The 16,350-nt window shown below is 37.8% G+C and overlaps 2 protein-coding genes across 2 annotated transcripts in view; one reads left to right on the top strand and one right to left on the bottom strand.

Moving 5' to 3' along the window:
* LOC118427531 overlaps window positions 1-848 on the bottom strand; it is a 4,278-nt gene extending 3,430 nt beyond the window's left edge. The window contains exons 1-2 of the mRNA XM_035837368.1: window positions 656-848; window positions 311-373 (exon numbers count right to left, since the gene is read on the bottom strand). Coding sequence (XP_035693261.1) covers window positions 311-373; window positions 656-695 — 103 coding nt within the window. The 5' untranslated portion in view covers window positions 696-848. The remainder of the gene's footprint in view (window positions 1-310; window positions 374-655) is intronic.
* Window positions 849-1,239: 391 nt separating this feature from the next.
* On the top strand, window positions 1,240-15,407 carry LOC118428210 (voltage-dependent calcium channel subunit alpha-2/delta-2-like). The gene is made up of 14 exons (XM_035838216.1): window positions 1,240-1,456; window positions 2,506-2,613; window positions 2,934-3,025; window positions 3,430-3,526; window positions 3,878-4,089; window positions 4,675-4,778; window positions 5,453-5,658; window positions 5,837-5,923; window positions 7,389-7,537; window positions 8,702-8,805; window positions 9,363-9,493; window positions 10,414-10,459; window positions 10,880-10,972; window positions 14,827-15,407. The coding sequence occupies exons 1-14, from the start codon at window positions 1,272-1,274 to the stop codon at window positions 14,962-14,964; spliced, it is 1,752 nt and encodes a 583-aa protein (XP_035694109.1). The 5' UTR covers window positions 1,240-1,271; the 3' UTR covers window positions 14,965-15,407.
* The last annotated feature ends 943 nt before the right edge of the window (window positions 15,408-16,350 follow it).

The following is a 16,350-nucleotide window of genomic DNA, read 5'->3' as shown; positions in this document are numbered from 1 at the left end:
CTGTACTGATGGCATCCTGTCTGACAACTCATGATAACGATTAAAATTGTAAAGACTGAAATAGAGATAATTCAATATAGTTATTTTCAACACTCTTTATCTTTTATCTGGTTCAAACATATCTTCCTGGGATAAACACAAAGAAATATGCACGCACCTACTATTACACACGCGCACGCGTGCAAATAAAAACGTACTTGCACACGCAGACATGTACAAACACGCACGTACACACACAGACACATACGCGCAAGTACATGCACGCAGAAGAAAGATTCTTTAGACACAGATCTTCCCTGTGCATACAAACCCTCTTCTCCCAGCAACTCCAAACGAGCCATGATCTTGTCATATGCAGCTGACCTGCAGGTACCTGTGGGTATTAAATAAAATTGTAAAATAAACATGAACAGACCCACTGACACATGAAGTAAAAACTGTGTTCTTTTATCCATAAAAATATTGGTGTTTTATACTTTCGAGTTGCTTATAGAATTATGTTGGACCCTTTGTAAAGTGAAGTCTGGTACACTTATAGTACTATAATAGCAAGAGATATTGCAGAATTAAGTAGGTTCAATCGTTATGAGATACAAACAAGAAACCAAACCAAAAAAAAAAGAATTTCAAGAAATATAAGTATAAAAAATCTCACCACTTCTTTCAGACCGCGACAAGCTTGGCAAGACAATCATACTCGTGTGCTTCCCCCTTTCTTGGGACTGTTGGTCTTCCAAAATTGACTTCTTCTTCTTCAACAGTCTTATTGTAGTTTTTTCGTCAGCTAGATGTGGATTCGAATAACGTGTCTTTTTGGAGTCACGCGCAGTTTTCTGCTGCCTTCTGCGAACATTTCTACAATACAATACAGGCCAACCTCAGGTCACTGGCTGGGTTGGGGATTAGCAATTACTCTAGTACTATGCCTGTCAATCAGCTATTTTGGCTGAGTGCCATATGATGGGGCTATGAATGGGGGGCTCTGAGTAGCCTGACGTTATAGCCAGGCCAGGTAGACAGGCCAGATAGCCTGGTCTGGTAGACAGCCCAGCCTTTTAAGCGAACCCATTTACCTTTAAAGTGATAAATATAGGTTATCGAAATCTTATTGTCAAAGAAGCATAAGGCTTATGATGTTGCTAATATTAATTTTGGGTCAGAATTGACAGCTTAATGGTTCCAAAAATATTTCAATAGCGATCTGAGTCTATTTTGGAAATTACGTCATCTTCATATGACCTGTAGGCCTGTGACCCCAAGTGACCTAAAACATGGCTGCCAGAGGAAGCTATGTTTTTGTTGTGTTCGCCATGGTTGTGAGTATTACTGTAGAAGGTACCATTGATGAAGAACTCAGCAGGTTTCTCGGGGAGAAGGAGGAACTTCTCCGTACATTGGAGCAGGACGTGTTGGTGGGGTATCAGCGGAAGTGTGGAACACAGTGTAACTTCGACAGGTAACGTTAGGTGGGGAGGGGGGCGGTGTAAACAGTGCGTTTCCATGTCACAAAAATATACGAGCTGAAAAGAGAATGTGTCCCATCTGCAAAGACAGTATACACCTTTCTCACGCGGCGGCCATGATAGATCTAAAACGAGTTCAATGTGGCAAACAAAAGGCTGTCCATCATAATTAGCTGTTCGACCAATGGTAGCCTGCCAATTAGGAAATCGACCAATAAGTGAATGGCTGCAAATTCGTTAAAAATTTGCATTATTATGTTTTTATTTTGCATCTCTTAAGGGACTATGGGGTCAGTCTACACTACTCTAAATTGCTACATCTTTCGGTGCATAACACTTCTTATAATATTTATTATTCTATCTTATATCATGAAAATTTGGGGGAAAACTAAATGGGATCTGATTTTAGAAATAAGTTTTGTCTGTTTGCCTCATTGACCTCTTCTTCGATCTATCATGGCCGCCGCGTGAGAAAGGTGTATTGAAGATGAATATCATTTCCTGATGATATGCCCTTATTATGATGAAGAAAGGAAAAAGTTATTGACCATGTATAACAACGGAACAACATTACCTAAAACAAGCAGAGAAATATTCGATGTACTTCTATCATGTCCCGAATCCATATCTGTCCACCTACTAGTAAGGCCAATATATATATAATGCTATGCAAAAGAGAAGTAGTGCTTTAACAATGTGAAATACAATATGCCGCCATATTTTCTATCATGGTAGACTAGTATACTGATGTAAGTAGTTTGTAGTTGTTAGTTATACGTAATTTGCCATACATTGTACCTGTTACAATCGTTGTGCAATAAACTTGACTTGACTTGACTATCATAACACCAATGTCTTTATGTTACTTAATACGGTTACTGTAATCACAAATTTCCGCCGCACTTTTTTTGCAGAAATCATGATTTTGTATCATGCACTCAGTAATACGACTTTTAATATTAAATACACTGAGTTTAGTTGCAAAGGTACTGTATTGTTGATTTTCATACTCATACTCATGTGAAAATATATTTTTCAACAGGAACATCTATGCCTGTTCCTCCCCTGTGTTGGAGGAAGAATCAGTTTGTTCTCAGGACTACGGGGTCTCCATATCCACTGATGCTGGCTGTACCACATGTAGTAACAGGTTAGTACTAGACAGTATAGCCTTCAACTTATTTGTTTTAACATTCAGAGTCTTGCTGAGGCACAAGCTGTTAGGTCATTAATTCATTGTTTTAAACGCTTAGGGTTGTGAATAATAACGTTTCGTAGAAGACTTGCATATATGCAGATTAAAGTTAGACATCCAGGGTGTGATATTGATAAGATGCACATTGTCAATATACAATCATTGATTGCTTTAAACTTTTCTTCAATCCAAACAACAAAATGTATACTATACTGGTCATCATATTAATACATGTAATGCTCACTGAGGTCTGAACTTTTGTTTCTGCTTTTCAGGAAGTTGAGCATGTCTCGATCCTACGTCCGGACCCCCAGCAGAGAAGCCACCTGCACAGATGCATTAAATATGGACATCTGTCTGTCACAAGGTTATGGTTGATACCATATTCTTAGAGTTATAATTTGATTCTTATTAGTATTGTCTTATCATGAATAATTTCTTAAAGATATTCGTGAACAAAAACAAAGACATATTTACAACAATAGTGTTCTTATAATCATGAAGTTGATGACTTATTACAGTATAAAAGTTTCTTAGAGTTATAATTTAATTCTTATTAGTATTGTCTTATCATGAATAATTTCTTAAAGATATTCGTGAACAAAAACAAAGACATATTTACAACAATAGTGTTCTTATAATCATGAAGTTGATGAAACTTTTACAGTATAAAAGTTTCTAGGCTCAAATCCCAACTATATGCCAAATATTGTGGTTGCAGGAAATACACGTCACACTGACTTTTGTTTGATATCTTTTATTTTCTAATAGGACTAGACAACTCATTCAGGGAAAACTGGATGTCTATGGACAAAGAGGAATCAGGAGTTAAATGGCAGTTCTTTGCTTCTCAGAGTGGCATGTATAGGTGAGTTTAGATATAGAATAAATTTGTATTTATTGTTTAACAGCATAATTATTTCTTAATTCATAGCACCTACAACTATGTATTTGTGGCCTCCTTTGATCAATATTGACCAATGGTAGAATCTTAATTGATATCAGCCCTACCGCTTTGACTAAATCAAGACCTAAAAGTACTAGAATTGTAGTCTCCGCCACATATAAAGGAACCTACCTACCTAGCCTCTTCACCTCCTAGTTGTTGGGGGGACAAGGTAGACATAGAGATGGAGAGGAACATGAAAGAAAAAACAATAGCAACTAATAACCATGACAAACATTAGCAACCAATAACCATGACTAATTTTTTCCCAAGAATGTTTCCAGGTGTGGCACAGGAGCGTTGTCATGACTACGACCCCCGTTTGAGGGCGTGGTACGTGTCAGCGACCACGGGACCTAAGGACGTGGTGATTGTGATTGACAGCAGCGACTCCATGGACTTCCGCCCCAGTACCAGCCCCTTAACACTCATGGGGTTAACTAAGGAGGCTGTCACTTCTGTGTTGTGGACTCTCACACACTTAGGTCGGTTCTTATTTTCTTTCTTCACTGTAAGCATTTTAGTTTTTTTTTTTTCAACTTTTAAAACTGTTGCAACTAGGAAGTAAATCACCTTTTATGACAAACTTATTGTTCATTCATGTTTGCATCAATAATCATGTTTGTCAGACAACCAAAGGTGTAAATATTTATTAAACTCGTGTTGGCTAGATAAATGGTTTTCTTTCTTTCAAAATATTATCACCTACATGTATTTATAAGATACTGATTTCCTTATATTCATAATGCTGAACAGCCGTTTTACACAACACGAAAGCTTCTGTATCTGTATTTAGCAGTTACAACTGGTTATATTGTCCCCCCAATGACCTATTATTAGGGACTGGGTAGGTAGGTAGGCATATTGCATTGAACGACCTGTGAAACCTCAGTAACCCTGTCTTAAATTTCCTATAGAGGATGCCCCTGCTGTACTCAGTTTCAGTTATAACCTGTTTAAGTTTTTTTAATAATTCTAGGTGGAAAATTTTTTTTCTAAAAACACATTCATTCATGTTTATTGCTATATGTTACTTGAAAGTGAAGTCATTTTTTATTTGTTCCCCATAGACTATGTTGCAGTTGTGTCTTTTGCAACACTTGCCCAGCAGCTGACCATCCAGAACAAGAACACTTTGATCCGGGCTACTCGAGACAACATCCAGGCTCTTACTGTAAGCACTTTAACTAAATTGCATTTCAAGTTTCCAGCTGTCATTTTATTTAAAAAAATTAGCTTGAAGACTTCTCCATTATATTTCTTCCTTTTTTAATAATAAGCATTTATACTGTCAGTGTGTGAAGCAATTAGGAAAAAAATGCCTATAAACACACTTGAAGGAACAAAAAAGTTAACATAGTAGTAATTATTAGATTCTTATCATAGATTTTGATGCATTAGTAAAGGATAAAGTGACAATGACTTTCTTCAAATACTGAGCCCTTGAGAATTTTTTTTTTCAGTATCAATGATATATTTAACCTGTGGTCCTTATGATTTTGTTATCAGAAAATCAGAAACATTAGGTAGCAAATCCAAGAACCAAGAAATCTAATTAGTGTGAACTTAGTTCATCATGCTTTTGGTTTTAGTAACATCCTATGACTCATAGACTCATCTTCATCATTATTTACTTTACACTTAGACTAATAGAAGTAAGAATGTCTTGATTCAGAAATGAGGACATGCTGTCACTACTAAACCAAAACATTTGTAGCAACAATGATTGAATAATTTAGTTTTAAACCATGTTCACTGTCTCGCATTCATTTATTCAATATTCGTTACTTTTGTTTCTGTTGAATGATATTAAGCTAATGAAAATGTGTATTTTTACTATTTTGGCAGCAAGAAGTAAGGAGGGTGGAGCCCAATGGACACACCAATTTTGAGGCAGCTTTCAGGACAGCCTTTGACATCCTGCGGAGGTCAGAGGTCGTCTCCAGGACAGCAGGATGTAACAAGATGGTGCTGTTCATGACAGACGGAGAACCAACCAGAGGAGAGAGGGAGCCTGAACAACTCACTCAGATCATCAGTTCCTTAAACCAAAGGTGTGTTAGCTTTTACAATATATATACATACATGTATGTCAATCCCTTCGTTATGCAGCTGCAGTACTGCTTACTAATGCAAGGTGGCATTGCAGCATGGTCTATTTTGTGAGTTTGGGTATTATGCAATTTTCATTCTAAGTGGTCTAAGCTTATAATTTTTTCTTTTCTTTTCCAGGGAGGATGGCTCCAAGTTTGCCTCAATATTTACATATTCAGTAGGAGAGCTGGCAGACACTACCATCACCAAGAAAATAGCCTGCAAGTATGTTTAATCTTACTGACTATGACTAGAAATAATAAATTTCAATTTCTTGTTTATGGTCTTCTACTTTCAATTACCCTTTATACAATTAATTCTACCTCCACTAATCTTTTCCCTTGAAAATAGTTGAATTTATCAATATCATAATGAAATGTAGCATTGTTATGATTAGCTTGGTCTCGCTTTGGGAGTAAATTACATTTCTTTTTTCCAATATTGACCAAGTACTTAACGCTATAGTTCATCTTTATTCGTAGGGTAGCCTTTATCCGTTTTTTTTAAGAACAATGTATTTAGGGACATTAAGCCGACAGATTGTGGTTTCAAACTGCAATATTTTGAAAAAATTGCATTTTAAAACTACCATCCATCGTCTTGATATCCCTTAATACTCTGTTTAGCAACACAACGGATATAGATTACCCTGCGGATAAGGTGAACTAACGTTACTAATCCGCATTTTCAGAAGAAACACATGAGTACAAAATGAGAACAAAACATGTTTCCAAACCATTTTGAAATGGATTTAAATCTTTTCCCTTATGTTGTATCCCATTACCAATAAAAAGTTCATGACAAATTGCTTTATCAGTTAGAGGAAGGTTTAGTAAATCATCATCATCATCGGTCGACGTGATCAAACATGTTCGCACATGTTTACACACGACGGGGTTACTGTAAATGCAGAAATGTTTGCGGTGGATTAATGTTCGCGGTTTTCGCGGCGGTCGCTTCACCGCGAATTTAAAACCACCGCGAACATTTTTCCATAACAGTAAGAGACTGCAGTGCATGGTGCTACCGCGAAATTAAAACCACCGCGAAAAGTCCATTTTCCCGCTACCGTGAAATTAAATCCCCGCGAACTTAAATGCATTTACAGTATACCGCCCCTTACGGGGTGACATATCCTTTCGTATGGCTAATTACAAGACGGGGATGCGAAAAGGTCTCCCGTCCGGGTGAATGATGTTATTCACCATGTGGCTGATACGAGACAGAGGTTTGCCAGGCCTCCATCCGGGTGATTTGAAGTGAATCACCAACTCCCGACAGAAGGATTTGCACCAACGCACACTGCACCATCGCACGTGTGGGGGTTCTTTAACGTGCATGGGGTATGGCTCTCCTCATACACGGGACCTCCATTAAACGTCCTATCCGAGGGACGACTCATTTTTCACTAAAAGTAAGTGAGGAAAGTCGTGTAAAGTGCCTTTCCCAAGGGCACAAGACAGGCAACACGGCAGGCGGATTCGAACCGGCGACCTCTCGGTCACGGGCCGAATACACTACCACTGTGCTACGCGGTTTAGTAAAAAGCTACTGATTCAGGAACAAACATGAGTTTCAGTGTGAAGTAAAGATGGTTGGTACTGGTAAATGGTTGATAATCTTGTCTGGCTTAACAGTCTATCTGCATGACTCTGTATGCTATGAGTAAATGTGATATACTATGTTTCAGTGAAGGGGGTGTATGGTCTGAGGTAGAAATGGTTGGTACAGCCTCCCTGGCTGAACAGCTCAGTCAGTACTTTGACTACTATGGCACACTGAGGGAGGGACAGGGACAGGTCATCTGGACAGAACCATACATGGATGCCTTCGGTGCAGGTAAAACATGTTTACTAGGGCTGGGTATCGGTACAGCGTACCGGTACAAAACTGGTTTTTCCAATGGACCTGAAAAAATTAGGTGGACGGGATGTTGGACCGATTAGAAAGTTAACAGATTGTTTTATCAGGCATTCACACGTTTTGGCACTTGCAGGTGGAAGAAAATAACAAGAGTAAAAGTAGACTAGAGTTTATAGTAATTGCTACCAAGTTTTACAGCCAATCGTACAGGTGCAGTTGGCGTTGTAGGATTTTTAAAATGCCAGTGTAAGTCTCCACTAAACAAATTTCTTTGTAGTGAAATGGACCATTGGTATGAGTCATACTGCATCAGGTTCAGGTCCGGACCTGGACCTGATCCTCTGGACCTGAACTGGACCTGGACCTGAATTTTCTGTACCGGTACCCACCCCTAATGTTTACTAAATGCTTTTACTTCTGTCAATGGTTAAGGACAGTCCATGGTTTACAGTTACACATCTGTGGAATGAAATGATCCTTTGTGGTATACGAATCTTTCTTACCTCTTGCCAAGTGAATAGAGAATAGAGAATTGAAAGCCAAACAACTTCAGTGCGTTGCATGATTTACTTAATTGTTGTTGCCCCTATTTGTACTGAATGTGGACACATCGGTTTATTTTTATGATATCATTCTAGTTATTCACTGCATTCAAGGAGGTTAGAAAAAGGCTTGCTGTATTACAGTTATCGACATTCAATACTATCTTTTCAGAGATTTAGAGAAATGTTGTATGTTTTGGATAAGATTGGGTGACATGCAAATATCACACCATGATAGCTGCAAATACAGCAAACAGTGAACAGTGATACTGCAAGAAAGTACCAAATATTATATTCTGGCTGAATACAACCTTCATAAGGCTATTTCAGTTGTTTAGAAAGTAAGTCACAAGTATAACCATGAATAAAAGAACATTTAATAGCAAAACCAATTGAAAGTACTTTACACAGCTTCCCTCACTCCATCTAAGTGGGGAAAAAAGGTAAAAGGTTGCGGAAGAAGAGGGTTTGACTTCATCTCTCAATACGTTGGCAGGGAACTTGACATGGACTTAATACAATACTTGGCTATGTCTTAACTATGGCCTCAAATTGGCTATCTGTAACATCAGGTAACTCTGCTAAACATGTGTTTCAGGTGAGGTGATCACAGGAGCCAAAGCTGTGTATAACACCACCACAGTACCACAGACACTCCTGGGTGTAGTAGGGATAGATGTGGCAATCTCTGCCACAGAGAAGGTACGTTGAGCTTTAAAGTCTTCGCTAGTCTTTACAATCTGTACAGTTAGGTCTATCTAAAAAAATGAATATGGATTCAAATGTGATTGTTTAAACAGTTACTGCACCCAACTAAAATAATAGCATAATACAATTGTATTCTTGCAGAGAAGGTCAACCTTCCCAATAAGCTTCAGACTGAAGTGGAAAGACAGCCAACAATAGAAACAATTAATCTTATAATTCATAAGAAGAAGAATTAGCAATCTCCAAAATGATAAATGCACACTTTAGGTGGAGGTATTGTTACCTCTCATTGTTGTAACAATTTAGTCACAGTATCTATTTGTTTCCGGGTGACAGGTTGGTTTAAAATTTGAGCTAGAAACGCCATGGGGCCAGCTTTGCCAAAAAATAAACCTTTAGCTGCATCCTGTCTCATAGGGCCCATGTCGGGGTCACTCTACTATTATAATTGCTGTTCCATGAGCGTAGCCATATCTGATTTATCTGGGATACATATTACTAGTAGATACTGTAGCAGCAACAATATTTTCTATGGACATTTTTTTCCCTAGATAACTACAGATAAACAGGACTTGTTGGACACACTGCGGAGTCGTTCCAGTTCCTGTGCAGACATCAGAGAGAGCAGTGAGTGTGAACTGGAGCAGCTCAGACAGAAGGTGTACGAACAAGGAACTATCAGGTCAGGAAGGGTCAATGTAAACCTTGGACCTAAAAGAGGATGAATATGGACTTACTGAAGGGGGACTTACTAGTACTTGTGTCAGAGGGGGAGTTACTCCCTGAGTAAGCCCATCCCATTTTGCCATGTTTGAGAACAGGTACCGGTTTTGGTGGACTATTATCCAGAGAAAACCTTTACGCCAATTCTGGTAGTAAGTCCATCTTCGGTACTCCCTGAGTAAGTCCATTTTTAGACCATTGCACTTGCTGTTGGTGAAAAGAGGACTATGGTCAATGATAAGTCATTCATAAGTCCAATGTTTGCATGGAGTTACAAAATGTATTTGATTATGCATCATGAGTGGAAGATCTTCTGATGCACAAAGAGATCTGGTGACATCTAAGGGACTTGTGATTTAAGATGCTTGAACACAAGTCCATCAAAAGAGTCTGTATTACACAAATCTTCTTGAAGCAATGCATTGTGTTTGTGGTGTGTGCAAAAGTGTCCTCATTACCAGCTAGGTACAAAAAATGTCTTCATTCTTAAAACTCGATTCCAGTTGTGTCAATGCTGTTCTATATTAAAATGGAAGGCAGTAACCAAGGCAATATAGAAAGCTATTTCTCTGCTTAAATTGCCCTCCCTTGTATAACAGTGTGTATTAGACTGATGTTTATGACCATTACACTACACTACCTTCAAGAAGGCGGTTGTTAAATGTAAAATTCCCCTAAACCTGAAAATGCTGCTATGGTGCCTAAATTTTCATGCATCATTGGGAATGTATGAATACCAAAATACTAAAATTGAAGTAAATTCACCGATAGGATCTTGAGCTATAGGTGCAAACACACAGACAAACAAAACCTGAGTTATTCTGGTGGGGTTCACTGACCTCCATCATGTAGCTAATTGGTTTCATTTTATCTTTTCAGATATGAGAACAACTCAGCCAAATGGTGTGACCCTTCCTTAGCTCAGGTGAGGAAACTTTGAAATTTGCCTTGTGGTTTTACACGTTCCTTGTTTCACAGATACTTTTTTGATGCCTGCAATAAACCAGTTTAGGTTTCAAGCTGCTAATGCACAGTGAGGTGTAGTGTGGGTATTGTGTCAAAGTGAAAGGCTCCTGCCATGGGATGTAAAAAACAACAGCATCTAGACATCTACTAGTAGTGACGAGGACAAGAGCTCTTCACATGTTCGGGCCTTTCAATTCCTATTTGACACATTGCCTAGGATGCATCTTTCTGTGCTTGTGCAGTTAAAACATGCACTGGCTTATTCCATTCTCGTATTTGTAACTGCTTATTCTAGTCTGTTTTGATATTGTTTTTTTTAATAATTTCAAAATTCCCCACCGTATTCATGCCCCCTTTCTTTTGTTTGTGTTGTTGATAGGAGTGCACCCTCCCTGTAGCTGAACAATGTGATAACCAGTATCAACAGTACAGTAACTGTAGGAACCACAGCACAGAAAAAGTGGACTATGTGGTGAGTATACAATTACAAAATGTATATTTCCTACTTAAGTATCTGTTTTATTCCAACCATGCAAATCAGTTATGGCATTTAGTTGCTCAAAATAATCTACTAACTAGAAAGGCCGACATTTGCTTAAGAGCAAATACAGCATATTTCAGCCATACCCCTTCCCACGCAACATTGGACTGTTCCAAATCACCCCTGCGCAAAAATGGAACATCCTCTTAACAGTACATTATCCCCCAAAGTGGACTGGTATTGTGAATTGACTCCAGGTAAAAACAGAGCTTGCTTCTATTTTTCAGAAAATGACAATAATCACACCTTCCATTCAGAAAATTTTCATCATGACTGAAAATTGTTGAATGACTTCATGTAATGTCATTAACAATTTTCAGTACGATAACTAGGTGTAAGTTTAAAAAAGTATAAGCTCCTTGTGATGTGGGTACATTTATTATTGCAATGAACTTTTTTTATTCAAGTAGGGCATACGATTTAATAATTATCAAGCAGGTGCAGGTACTGTAGGAGCGTTTGTTTTCTTCAAGCTGTAAAACTGTTAAACTGTTTTACTTTGTATGCAATCAACCATCGAGCCTATTCTTATTTTAGTTTAACAACTTCCTGCCAGACCCGGAAGATACGATTGAACCTTGTTCGAGGATTTATTTTCGTCTGTCTGGTCAGTCTGTTCATACCCTGGCGCTGAGAGTGTTTTATTGGGCTGAAACTCTGGCAGTTTAAAGTTACTTCCAATTTAAATGTTCAAAGTTTATGCCAAACAACAACAGCACTAGGAAATGTGGCCACTATAGACAGGTGGTCACTATAGAGAAAATGCTGATCTATTGACTAGGAGCCATACGTTACACATGATTTCAGTACACTGATCATTAATCATATAAACATTGCACAGGTAAGCCAATTGTTTAGATGTACAATTAAGTTCAAATAATTCTGAAGAGAAATATTGATGAGAAAATAATCATTCTCGCCACTGTCTAACTTATAATTACGTATCAAAACTAAACGCAGATTTTCTGACTAACGCACCTTTCGCCGACTTCATCATAGGACCGCCGGCTATCAATCAAACACGGCTGTTGATTAGACTTAGAGTTTCAAACAGTCATGTGCTGTGTGCCAGTTGACAGCGAACTTCATGCTACGTGATGTTTTACATTGCTTGGACCTTCTTTCCTACAGCGGTGCTTCTACAAAATATTTAGACTGTAACACTGAGTTTTATAGAATAGAATTTGACGCAGAACAGCGTTTTTTGCTGGGTATTTTTTTTGAAACATGTCCGTGGGAATATCAGCGAGGCGGCGACGTAGGGATATCAGACCGTCAACAAAAGTCGCACGGCGGCTAACGGCGCAGCGAAGATACTAGCGCTATAAATAAGCGCTTCAACTAAGGATGGCAACCCGTACAATATTTTTGTATACTGTTGAGCTAAGTAAAGTTTGTTGTTTATGAGGTTTTAGTTGTCTTTGAAGCTTTGACCCGAAATATTTTAAAGTCAAACTGCTGAAGAGAAGTAAGTGACTGCTACGATTATCGTAGATATGGCCCTAAAAAAACTGATAAAAGAAGCCTTCTCAATAGCCTAAAATGCAAGAGCTTCCGGGGGGGGCTTCGCCCACCTGGGTCCCCCCCACAGTGGCCCTGCCCCTGGACCCCGCCAGGGACATTCGGCGGCCCCCGGACCCCTGTCCGACGCTTTGAAAAAAATCCTGGCGAGAAGTCTGTACGGCCTGAGTGTTCAAGTTAACGTATTGTGTGGTCCCGCTTATGAATATTAATTAGCCTTCGCTTTCCTCTTCGCTGATTGGCTGAACCATTAATTGAATTAACTCTTCCTGCCGGCTAGACGCAGGTGCAGATGTCGGCTCTGTGGGGTGAACGTCCGAAAGGTCACGGCATGGAGAACGAAAGAAAACCAATTTCCCCTAAAAAAAAGTGCTGTAATTAAGCCTTTTACAGTACTTTATGCCAAAAATTTTACTTGGATCATTTTACCAACTATATTATGCCTATCTATACCAAATGTTACTCATACCAGGGTACAGGGGTGCAAAATATACCGTTATAAGACCGTCAACAACAGTCGCACGGAGCTAACAGCGCAGCGAAAATACCATTGCTAGCGTTTCAACTTCGGATAACAAGTTATAAGTACTGTTGAACTCAGTAACGTTAAAGTTTGTTTTTAGTTGCCTTTGACGGTTTGACCTGAAACAGTGTTACGCTAAACTCCTGAAGAGAAGTTAAGTGACTGCTGCGATTATCATAGATATGCCCCTAAGAACTGATACAATATAAAGCCTTCTGAATAGTCTAAAATGCGAGAGCCTTAGGCGGGCTTTGCTCCCCCTGGCGGGAACACTGCTATATACGGGATCATGAGGCCCCGCTTATGAATATTAATTAGCCTTTGGCCTCCTCTTCGCTGATTGGCTAGGTCTTTGATTCAATTAACTCTCCGGCTGACGCGCACAGGTGTGGCTCTGTGCGGGGTCACGGAAGGTCACGTAAGGAGGCCAAAAGAAAACAAATTTCCCCTCAGAAAAGTGCCAAAATTAATCATTTTAAAGTTGTTTATGTCAAAAATTTTACTTGAATCTTGTTACCAAGTATCTAATGCCTATCTATACCAAATTTCAGGTCATTTAATTGTAATACCAGGGTACAGGAGCCAAAAGTGTCCTTTTTTGGTCAAAAATTGGCCAAAAATCGCAAAAATAAGCATTTTGTTGCACTGTACACCAAAAGTGTTATTGAATTTATATGAAGGGATTATCAAGGCACATCTGTGTCAAATTTCAGCTCATTCGGTTGCAATACCAAGGTACAGGAGCCAAAAGTGTCCTTTTTTGGTCAAAAATTGGTCAAAAAATCGCAAAAAAAAGCATTTTGTTGTACTGTACACCAAAAGTGTTCTTAAATTTATATGGGGGCATTATCAAGGCACATCTCTGTCAAATTTCAGCTCATTTGGTTGTAATACCAGGGTACAGGGGCCAAAAGTGTCCTTTTTTGGTCAAAAATTGGTCAAAAATCGCAAAAATAAGCATTTTGTTGTACTGTACACCAAAACTGATATTGAATCTATATGGGGGACTTATCAAGGCACATCTGTGCCAAATTTCAGCTCATTCGGTTATAATACCAGGGTACAGGGGGCCCAAATATACAGTTTTGGTCTTAAGATGACCAAAAAACCTTAATAAAATCATTTAAGAGACAGATATGGAAAAAATGAAAAAAACACCCGAGGGTATTGGCCCACTCTACCCTTGTGCCAAATTTCAAGTCATTCGGTTGAGGAACAACGGAGATACCGTGTTCTGAAGATTTGACAGGAGAAAGAAAGAAAGAAAGAAACATTACGAATACAATATATTTCACCATACCTATGGTATGGCTGAAATATAATAATAGCGTCATGCTTTGCGGTATTCATGATGTTGTTTTCTAAAACATACCATGAGTGACAGCATTTATATTCAAATTCTGTGCTGAAGGCTTTGTTAATTTGAAACAAATGAGCATGGTTTCTTCTCACAAAAAATACTGATAATTCTTCCTTTTTCTTAATTTTGAAGTGATTGTCACAAAAAGGAATTACATGATAATTGTACTATAGCCATGTGGTTAGAAGAGTGGACCATGCCAAAAGGTTTCTTAATAAAGGATCATGATAAATGATATTCTCTTTCTCCAATTTTGTTGATATAATACTGTATACTCAATATGAGTAATTTGAGACAATGTGTATGAGTAAGAGTTGTATATTGATGCGAAATATTAAAGTCCTGTCAGTGAATGATATATTTATTATTTGAATTTTACAGGCCGCATCATGTTGCAGTAGATATGATGAACCATGTCCAAGTTTCACAACAAGGATCAGCAGCAGCTTACAACTTCTCAGCATTTCAGTAGCAGCTCTTCTGAGTTTTCTTTATGTTAACATGATCCTACCATCATAGCATAACCCGACACAACTTTCTACTGATCTTAAATCATTAACAATATATGGAATATTGTGACATTCCTGAGTTCTCACTTATGTATTTTATGTATATGAAATATATATATATGTATCATGAACAGTGGTCTCATCTTTATGTGTTATTATGTCAGAAGATGATGTTAGAATTATAATTCCTAAGGTTGATGGATTAAAATGGTCTGTAACTTAGTAAACAAACTTTCTTACTAATTGTAAGTAATCGTCATATCTTATGGCATGTTTTCATGTACGGCCTGCATTTGTGTGTGTCTTTATCAGTTTGTATAAATAAGAATATCTAAAAATTGAAATGTACGATGCTGTGTGTGTGTTTTGTCCATTCTGCCCAAATGAGATCGATGACGAACGTCACTTCGTTATGGATTGCTCTCGATATGATGATAAACGCACAGAGCTTTTCACATTACTTTCCACTTGCTCTAAAGACTTTGCTACTCTCTGTTCGATAGATAAATTCAAGTACATTCTGTGAGGCGATAATCCACATTGTGTACAAGTAGGGAAATATATCCACGATTGTTTATACCGTAGAACCAATAGTGTAAATGACATGCTAGACTCTTTATGTTGATGTATCCATACCTATAGATATCCATATATATGTGTTTAGTTGTACTGTATTACTAAGTAGTTGTTATACATGTAGACCTTACGAAAGTCGCTGTACTTTTGTCGTGTCAATAAAGATTGTATATATATCAAATTTCTATGCAAGATCCCGTGAAGGAGGGGTTAAAAATTCAGAGTAGTTTTTCAATTTCAGTATATATTTCAAGTAGAAATGTGCAATATGCAAAATGTGCAATATACTTCTATTATGATATTATGTAAATGTTTTTTGACAGATAACATTTAGAAGTTTAATCTACAGCTTAAGGATATACGGAGAGATGATTCATGTTATGTTTTAAACCACTCTACCTCAAGATCAGGCGTCCATCACAAAATATTGTGTAAATCATGTAAAGTAATGGCATTGAAAAATATTATACTGTAGTATATTAATTATAAATAAGAATATATAGTATTTTTTCATCTATAGATCTGTAAAACTTTATACCATGCAAAGCTAGTTTGCTTTTTTTTTTAGGGGTTTAAAAGTTTTTTTTGTTGTTGTTGACATCCCATGTGTATATAGGTTTTCTTCTATAGAGTTATCTGTCTTATGTCAATAAATTTTCTTGTATATATATATTGCACTAGTACTGTGATGCATTTTTTTTCGAGCCATGGTAGACTATTATCTGTTGCATGATTGTGTAAAAATAAGAAGGGTTAAAAAATTAACCTGATAAAGAAACATGTCTAATTTTGTGGAAGTGGTAAAACTTTACATGGTATA

This window comes from Branchiostoma floridae, chromosome 12, assembly GCF_000003815.2.
Source record: "Branchiostoma floridae strain S238N-H82 chromosome 12, Bfl_VNyyK, whole genome shotgun sequence".
NCBI lineage: Eukaryota > Metazoa > Chordata > Leptocardii > Amphioxiformes > Branchiostomatidae > Branchiostoma > Branchiostoma floridae.
This window is presented reverse-complemented; position numbering and strand designations above follow the sequence as displayed.